This window comes from Physeter macrocephalus, chromosome 21 (genome assembly GCF_002837175.3).
Source record: "Physeter macrocephalus isolate SW-GA chromosome 21, ASM283717v5, whole genome shotgun sequence".
Lineage (NCBI taxonomy): Eukaryota > Metazoa > Chordata > Mammalia > Artiodactyla > Physeteridae > Physeter > Physeter macrocephalus.
Window position 1 is genome coordinate 48,462,644 of NC_041234.1, and position 10,102 is coordinate 48,472,745.

General features: G+C 41.3%; 1 protein-coding gene across 1 annotated transcript in view; it reads right to left on the bottom strand.

Annotated features, from left to right (window-relative positions):
• The window catches only part of TEX11 (testis expressed 11), a 374,728-nt gene that overhangs the window by 315,340 nt on the left and 49,286 nt on the right, over window positions 1-10,102 (bottom strand). The window contains exons 6-7 of the mRNA XM_028482531.1: window positions 5,873-5,953; window positions 5,663-5,782 (exon numbers count right to left, since the gene is read on the bottom strand). Coding sequence (XP_028338332.1) covers window positions 5,663-5,782; window positions 5,873-5,953 — 201 coding nt within the window. The remainder of the gene's footprint in view (window positions 1-5,662; window positions 5,783-5,872; window positions 5,954-10,102) is intronic.

Genomic DNA, 10,102 nt, shown 5'->3' on the forward strand with positions numbered 1-10,102 from the left:
GAGTACTTGAGAAGAAACTGTATTCTGTTGTTTTTGGTTGGAATTTCCTATAAACTTCAAATAAGTCCATCTTGTTTAATGTATCATTTAAAGCTTGTGTTTCCTTATTTATTTCCATTTTGGATAATCTGTCCATTGGTGAAAGTGGGGTGTCAAAGTCCCCTACTATGATTGTGTTACTGTCGATTTCCCATTATATGGCTGTTAGCATTTGCCTTATGTACTGAGGTACTCCTATGCTGGGTGCATAAATATTTACAGTTGTTGTATCTTCTTCTTGGATTGTTCCCTTGATCATTATATACTGTCCTTCTTTGTTTCTTGTAATACTCTTTATTTTAAAGATTCTTTTGTCTGATATGATAATTGCTACTCCAGCTTTCTTTTGATTTCCATTTGCATGGAATACCTTTTTCCATCTCCTCACCTTCAGTCTGTGTATGTCCCTAGGTCTGAAGGGGGTCTCTTGTAGACCACATATATATAGGTGTTGTTTTTGTATCCATTCAGCCAGCCTATGTCTTTTTGTTGGAGCATTTAACCCGTTTACATTTAAAGTAGTTATCGATATGTATGTTCCTATTACCATTTTCTTAATTGTTTTGGGTGTGTTATTGTAGGTCTTTTCCTACTCTTGTGTTTCCTACCTAGAGAAGTTCCTTTAGCATATGTTGTAAAGCTGGCTTACTGGTGCTGAATTCTCTTAGCTTTTGCTTGTCTGTAAACGTTTTAATTTCTTCATCATATCTGAACGAGATCCTTGCTGTTTAGAGTAATCTTGGCTGTAGGTTTTTCCCTTTTATCACTTTTTTTTTTTTTTTGCGGTATGCGGGCTTCTCACTGTTGTGGCCTCTCCCGCTGCGGAGCACAGGCTCCGGATGCGCAGGCTCAGCGGCCATGGCTCACGGGCCTAGCCACTCCGCGGCATGTGGGATCTTCCCGGGCCGGGGCACGAACCCACGTGCCCTGCATCGGCAGGCGGACTCTCAACCACTGCGCCACAAGGGAAGCCCCTCCCTTTTATCACTTTATATATGCCCTGCGACTCCCTTCTGGCTTGCAGAGTTTCTGCTGAAAGATCCCCTGTAACCTTATGGGGATTCCTTTGTATGTTATTTCTTGTTTTTCCCTTGCTGCTTTTAATATTTTTTCTTTGTATTTAATTTGTTATAGTTTGATTAACATGTGCCTTGGCATGTTTCTCCTTGGATTTATTGTGTATGGGATCCTCTGCGCTTCGTGGACTTGATTAACTATTTCCTTTCCCATGTTAGGGAAGTTTTCAACTATAATCTCTTCAAATATCTTCTCAGTCCCTTTCTTTTTCTCTTCTTCTTCTGGGATCCCTATTATTTGAATGTTGGTGCGTTTAATGTTGTCCCAGAAGTCTCTGAGACTGTCCTCAATTCTTTTCATTCTTTTTTCTTTATTCTGCTCTGCACTAGTTATTTCCACTATTTTATCTTCCAGGTCACTTATCTGTTCTTCTGCCTCAGTTATTCTGCTATTGATCCCTTCCAGATAATTTTAAATTTCATTTATTGTGCTGTTCATCATTGTTTGTTTACTCTTTAGTTCTTCTAGGTCCTTGTTAAAGGTTTCTTGCATTTTCTCCATTCTCTTTCCAAGATTTTGGATCATCTTTACTGTCATTATTCTGAATTCTTTTTCAGGTAGACTGCCTATTTCCTCTTCATTTGTTTGGTCTCATGGGTTTTTGCCTTGCTCCTTCATCTGCTGTGTGTTTCTCTGTCTTCTCATTTTGCTTAACTTACTCTGTTTGGGGTCTCCTTTTTGCAGGCTGCAGGTTCATAGTTCCCGTTGTTTTTGGTGTCTGTCCCCAGTGGCTAACTAAGGTTGGTTCAGTGGGTTGTGTAGGCTTCCTGGTGGAGGGGACTAGTGCCTGTGCTCTGGTGGATGAGGCTGGCTCTTGTCTTTCTGCTGGCCAGGACCGTGACCAGTGGTGTGTTTTGGGGTGTCTGTTACATTATTAGGATTTAAGGCAGCCTCTCTGCTAATGAGTGGGGTTGTGTTCCTGTCTTGTTAGCTGTTTGGTATACGGTGTCCAGCATTGTAGCTTGCTGGTCGTTGCGTTGAGCTGGGTTTATCGTCGAGATGGAGATCTCAGGGAGAGCTCTCGCCGTTTGATATTGCGTGGAGCTGGGAGGTCTCTGGTGGACCAAGGTCCTGAACTTGGCTCTCCCACATCAGAGGCACAGGCCTGACACCCGGCCATAACACCAAGACCCTGTCAGCCACACGGCTCAGAAGCAAAGGGAGAAAAAAAGAAAGAAAGAAGAGAGCAACCAAACCAAAAAACAAATCCACCAATGATAACAAGCACTAAAAACTCTACTAAGAAAAAAAAAAAACAAAGAAAAAAAAACCGGGGCTTCCCTGGTGGCGCAGTGGTTGAGAGTCCGCCTGCCGATGCCGGGGACACGGGTTCGTGCCCCGGGTCCGGGAAGATCCCACATGCCGCAGAGCAGCTGGGCCCGTGAGCCATGGCCGCTGAGCCTGCGCGTCTGGAGCCTGTGCTCCGCAACGGGAGAGGTCACAACAGTGAGAGGCCCACGTACCGCAAAAAAAAAAAAGAAAAAAAACCGGACTAACAACCCTAGGACAAATGGTAAAAGCAAAGCTATACAGAAAAATATCACACAAAGAAGTGTACACATACACACTCACCAAAAGAGAAAAAGTAAAAAAAAAAAAATATATATATATATATATATATATATAAAGGAAAAGGAAGAGACCAAATCAATAAACAAATCTACCAATGATAATAAACTCTAAATACTAAACTAAGATAAACATAAAACCAGATACAAATTTGATGCAGAAAGCAAACCTCAAGTCTACAGTGGCTCCCAAAGTCCACCGCCTCAATTTTGGGATGATTCGTTGTCTATTCAGGTATTCCAATGATGCAGGGTACATCAAATTGATTGCGGAGATTTAATCCGCTGCTCCTGAGGCTGCTGGGAGAGATTTCCCTTTCTCTGCTTTGTTCACACAGCTCCTGGGGTTCAGCTTTGGATTTGGACCCGCCTCTGCGTGTAGGTCGCCTGAGGGTGTCTGTTCTTCGCTCAGACAGGACGGGGTTAAAGTAGCAGCTGATTAGGCGGCTCTGGCTCACTCAGGCTGGGGGGAGGGAGGGGTATGGAATGTGGGGCGAGCCTGCGGCAGCAGAGGCCAACATAACATTGCAACAGCCTGAGGTGCGCCGTGTGTTCTCCCAGAGAAGTTATCCCTGGATCACGGGACCCTGGCAATGGCGGGCTGCACACACTCCCGGTAATGGAGGTGTGGATAGTGACCTGTGCTTGCACACAGGCTTCTTGACGGCAGCAGCAGCCTTAGCGTTTCATGCCCGTCTCTGGTGCCCACGCTGATAGCCGCAGCTCACGCCCGTCTCTCGAGCTCGTTTAGGCGGTGCTCTGAATCCCCTCTCCTCTTGCACCCCAAAACAGTGGTCTCTTTCCTCTTAGGCAGTTCCAGACTTTTTCCTGGACTCCCTCCTGGTTAGCTGCGGCGCATAAGCCCCCTTCAGGCTGTGTTCACACAGCCAACCCCAGTCCTCTCCCTGGGATCTGTCCTCCGAAGCTGGAGCCTGAGCTCCCAGCCCCCACCCGTCCCGGGCAGGTGAACAGACAAGCCTCTCGGGCTGGTGAGTGCTGGTCGGCACCAATCCTCTGTGCGGGAATCTCTCTGCTTTGCCCTCTGCACCCCTGTTGCTGCGCTCTCCTCCGTGGCCCCTGGCCACCTTCCCCCCTGGCCACCTGCTGTCTCCACCAGTGAAGGGGCTTCCTAGTGTGTGGAAACTTTTCCTCCCAGAGGTCCAGGTCCCCTCCTTATTCTTATGTCTCTGTTTTTCTTTTTTCTTTTGCCCTACCCAGGTACGTGGGTAGTTTCTTGCCTTTTGGGAAGTCTGAGGTCTTCTGCCAGCATTCAGTAAGTGTTCTGTAGGAGTTGTTCACATGTAGATGTATTTCTGATGTATGCGTGGGGAGGAAGGTGATCTCCATGTCTTACTCCTCTGCCATCTTGAAGGTCTCCTCTAGTAGCCTTCTTATTTAATTATTATTTACTCAATGTGTCGTTGGTTTTAGGGCATTCTATCTGAGCTTCAGGCTCCTCATTCGTAAAATCGGGATAATACCACCTCATGATCTCTCCATGCCACAAATTCAAATAAGAGTTCCAGAGCCTCGCCAGGATCAATTAATTTTTGACAAGAGTGCTAAGACCATTCAATGGGGAAAGGACAGTCTTTTCAATAAATAGCGCTGGGACAACTGGATAGCTATATGCAAAAGAATGCAGTTGGACTCCCACCTCATGCCATAATCGAAAATAAACTTGAAATGGATCAAACACCTAAATATAAGTGCTAAATCTATATAACTCATAGATATTCAGAAATTGGAGCCCTCAGAGACTAGTGCCAGAAGTGTAAAATGGTACAGCCACTGTGGAAAACAGTCTGGCAGTTTCACAAAAGGTTAAACATAGAATAATCATGTTATTCAGCAATTCTACTCCTAGGTATATATCCAAGAGAAATTTTAAAATGTACACACAAAAATCTGTACATTATTGTTCACAGTAGAATTAGTCATAATAGCCCCAAACTGGAAACAATCCAAATGTTCATCAATAGATGAATGGATAAACAAAATTTGGTATATCCATACAGTAGAACATTATTTGGTAATAAAAATATTGATACATGCTACAACATAGATGAACCTTAAAAACATGCTAAGTAAAAGAAGCTAATCACAAAAGACCAAATATTGTATGATTTCATTTATATGAAACGCCCAGAACACGTAAATCTATAAAGACAGAAAGTATATTAGTGGTTGCTAGAGCTGGGGTCAGGATGAATAGGGAGTGACTGCTAATGTATAGGGGGTTTCTTTTGGGGTAATGAAAATGCTTTAAACTTAAGATTGTGGTGAAGGTTGTACAATTCTATGAATATACTAAAACCATTGAATTGTACATTTAAAATGTGTTAATTTTATAGTATACAAATTATAAATATCTCAATGAAGATGTTAAAAAATAAAAATAAGATTACGCTAGGTGATTATTAAGGTCTCTTTCATTTCTAGAATTACATAATTTCAGAGAGTAAACTCATCACAGCTTACATTTTGTCAACTGAAAATGCACACCTAACTGCATGGTGACAAAAGAAGAAAACCCACAAGCCAAACAGAGGTAAAGTACAACTCTGAACACTGACATGAGCAGACTTTTAGGAAACATCAGCAAACAACCCAGAATAATTGCCAATGTGAAGGCTCTTTTTGGGCACATATTTTAGGTAGACTGTGAATGTAAGATATTCACAGAGACAGGTATTTCAAGTAGAGGCCACTGCCACAAATAAATGATAGATATTACATGCAGTGGTTGAAAATGATGATTAGTTATATAAGTCTTTTCAATCTCATCCACCCCAATAGGTACCAATCAACATTAGTAATGTCACCTTCAGATATAAAACAGATTAAAAAGGCCAAATATAATATCCTATAAAAGACCAATGACACCTGACTTTCTTCTAATAGGTTACATGTCATCACTTCTGCATTTACATATATAAAATGCCCCACTGTGAGGCCCTAGTGATTATGATACCTACTGACTCTGCTTGGTAAGAAAGCACTCTGAAAACGTCCCTCTCCACAGTAGTCTTCTGCATAGTCACATGGACCTCAGTGGAGCAACTCTGCAATAATTTGACATATAACTGCTCCAGAACCTGGAAAATAAACCACAATACAATGTAATGATGATAATAACCACAACTGTTACTAATAACTGCCACAGCTAAAAATCAATGGTAACTTACATCCATGGCAGCTTGAAAAAACTGATCAGCGATCACAGCATTTCCAACATCCACCCATCCTTTTCCTGTTTTCATATTCATCTGGAAGAAAGAAGTTAGAAAATAATTTTTAAAAATTCACACCTCTTCCAAACTGACAGGATTATATTGGAGAAAATATTTAATCCTCTGTCCATATTCAGTAGTGTAATCCACAGAAACAAAAAACTAACAGCATTTATTAGAGTTCTGTGTTCTGCTTGGAACTCCATAATTAAAAGAGAAACGGTCTTAAGAAAAGCAATAATAAAAAATTCATAGACTTGAAAACACATCTTCTAAGAAAATACTAAAAGAAAACATTGAGATAATTTAGACAGGAAGAGAAAGTTCTAAAACTTAATGCCTCACATACTTGAAGAAAGTTATATGATAAGCACTAGACTATAAGTCAACATACCTCGGTTCCAGTTTTTAATTATGTCTCTAATAAAATTTTTCTTAGTCCAGCAAATGTTTATTATGTATCCTTTACATGCCAGGCACCCTGAAGAAGCTCACAGTATTATAACTGTCAGACACCTAAATAAGTAGTTGATAAGTAATATGCACAAATACTATGGAAGCAAACAAGGACTGAATCAAGATGGAGGATTGAGCACACACTACAGCCACCCCTTCTATTATAAATCCCTAGAAATGATGTGCATATAGCACATACTATGATATACTATAAATTTTATATACTATAAATGTATATAATATATACTATAAATTTTATATACTATAAACCCCTAAAAATGATATATATATATCATATAAATATATATTATGATACATATTATATATATTATAAATATCCTTTCTAGGGATTTATATATATTTTCTAGAAATAAAAGAAAAATATACATATTTTTCTTATAATAGTAGTCCTGAAAAATAAGGGACGTTTTCAGTTGATCTGAAATTATGAAGAACCTCTGAAAAATAGCAAATGAAATGCAGCAAAATCCCATACCCTAAAATGCACAAAAATGCAAAATGTGGAAACATTCTGGATATGAACAGGAGGAGTATGAGGCAGTAGGCTTCATCCCCAAGAGATATATTCTCCCCTCCTCCCCAGAAAGGAACAGTAAGTACAATCACTTAGGCTAGAGAAAAACAGAGTTCCAGGTGGCTGACAACACAGGTCAATGCAAAACCTCTGGTCTTAATTCTCCATCAGTCACTGGATTCAGTTACAGTAAACAGTGTGACACAGAAGAATCAAGGAATCTCAAATTAAATATGAGAGGGCTTCCCTGGTGGCGCAGTGGTTGCGCGTCTGCCTGCCGATGCAGGGGAACCGGGTTCGTGCCCCGGTCTGGGAGGATCCCACATGCCGCGGAGCAGCTGGGCCCGTGAGCCATGGCTGCTGGGCCTGCGCATCCGGAGCCTGGGCTCCGCAACGGGAGCGGCCACAACAGAGGGAGGCCCGCATACCACAAAAAAAAAAAAAATTAAATATGAGCAAGAATCACCAAATGTTTGAGGGAAACCAATAATATGAAAGGACATCACACTCAACAAACAGAATACCTGAGGAAATAGAATTAAGACAGCTAGTAAATGGAAACATAAAGAGAAATACCATTATTATCCACAGAATTAAACAGTAGTCATAATCAATAAAATGCTCCTTTTAGGTTCCATTCTTTGAAATCAATAAAGCCAAAAATGCAAATGTTAGAGGTAACAGAAGTTGGAAGGGTAATAGTGGGGAATGAGAGAGAGAATGATAAAGGTACTAATATCCTCACAGAGTTGAAAGTAAAGATATACTCTCCAAAACTGATGGAGAAAGAAACAAAAACATAAATATACTAAAATAAATAAATTTAAATTAGAATAATAATAATAATTAAAATAAATTAAAAACAGTATAATATAACTAACAAAAACTGAAAGGAGGAGTAGGGGAGGTAATATATGATGAGATCAATCTTCACCTACCATAGCAGAAAGAAACAGATCATATATGAAGCTGATAAAGACTTAATTATTGTAGGCTGAATTATGTTGCCCCCTCCCCCTCAAAAAAATTCATATGTTCAAGTCCCAGCTCCCAGTACCTCAGAATGTGACTGTATTTGAAGATAGGACCTTTAACAAAATGAAGTTAAAATGACACCATTAGGGTGTGCCCTAATCCAATGTGACTGGTGTCCTTTTAAGAAGAAATTTGGACACACAAAGGGACACCAGGTGTGTGCCCACACAGAGGACATGCCATATGAGGACACAGCAAAAATGCAGCCATCTGCAAGCCAAGAGAGGCCTCAGGAGAAAACAAACCTTCCAACACCTTAATGCTGGACTTGATTTTGGATCGTGATTTTGGACAGAATTGTGGGAAAATAAATTTCTATTGTTTAGACCACCCACTGTGTAGTACTTTGTTATGGCAGCCTATTGTTTAGACCACCCACTGTGTAGTCTTTTGTTATGGCAGCCCTAGCAAACTAATACAGTGATACAAGCATATGATTAAGACATATGAAAGTAAACCTAAGAAGTAAAAACAAAATTGGTTACAAGCAATAGCCTTAAAAGAGGAAAAGATATATGTACAAGGCAATTCACTGCAGCATCCAAATGTCCATCAAAGAGGGCTGGTTGAATATGACAAGTTACATGCACCAACTGAATGCTATGTAGCTAAAAAAAAATAAAAATAAAAACAAGTATCTCTATAAACTGCTATGGAGTGACCTCTAGGATATAATGTTAAATTGGGTAAAAAAAAAGGTGGAGAAAAGTATACATATGGAATACTACCAATTATCTAAGAAACTCGGGGGAGACAGAGATATGAATAAATACCTATTTGCTTAAATTTAAAAAGCAAAAGTAGAGAGAGGAACCAAGATGGCAGAGTAGAAGGACATGCTCTCATTCCCTCTTGTGAGAACACCAGAATCACAACTAGCTGCTGGGCAATCATCAACAGGAAGACACTGCAACTCACCAAAAAACGTACCCTACATCCAAAGACAAAGGAGAAGCCACAATGAGACGGTAGGAGGGGCGCAATCACAGTAAAATCAAATCCCATAACTGCTGGCTGGGTGACTCATAGACTGGAGAATACTTATACCACAGAAGTCCACCCACTGGAGTGAAGGTTCTGAGCCCCACATCAGGCTTCCCAACCTGGGGGGCGGCAACAGGAGGAGGAATTCCTAGAGGATCAGACTTTGAAGCCTAGTGGGATTTGTCTGCAGGACTTCAACAGGACTGGGGGAAACAGAGACTCCACTCCTGGAGGGCACCCACATAGTAGTGTGCACATCGGGACCCAGGGGAAGGAGCAGTGACCCCAGGGGAGACTGAAACAGACCTACCTGCTAGTGTTGGAGGGTTGCCTGCAGAGGCAGGGGGTGGCTGTGGCTCGCCGTGGGGACAAGGACACTGGCAGCAGAAGTTCTGGGAAGTAGTCCTTGGCGTGAGCCCTTCCAGAGTCTGTCATTAGCCCGACCAAAGAGCCCAGGTAGGCTCCAGTGATAGGTTGCCACAGGCCAAACAACCAACAGGAAGGGAACCCAGCCCCACCCATCAACAGTCAAGTGGATTAAAGTTTTACCGAGCTATGCCCACCAGAGCAACAGTCAGCTCTACCAACCAACAGTCCAAATGAAGACAGCCTAAGAGACCTCTGGGACAATATTAAACGCAACAACATTCGCGTTACAGGGGTCCCAGAAGAAGAGACAGAGAGAGGACCAGAGAAAATATTTGAAGAGATTATAGTCGAAAACTTCCCTCACATGGGAAAGGAAATAGCCACCCAAGTCCAGGAAGTGCAGCAAGTTCCGTACAGGATAAACCCAAAGAGAAACACGCTGAGACACATAGTAATCAAATTGGCAAAAATTAAAGACAAAGAAAAACTACTGAAAGCAGCAAGGGGAAAATGACAAGTAACATACCAGGGAACTCCCATAAGGTTAACAGCTGATTTCTCAGCAGAAACTCTACAAGCCAGAAGGGAGTGGCATGATATACTTAAAGTGATGAAAGGGAAGAACCTACAACCAAGATTACTCTACCCAGCAAGGATCTCATTCAGATTCCACGGAGAAATCAAAAGCTTTACAGACAAGCAAAAGCTAAGAGAATTCAGCACCACCAAACCAGCTCTACAGCAAATGCTAAAGGAACTTCTCTAAGTGGGAAACACAAGAGAAGGAAAAGACCTACAATAACAAA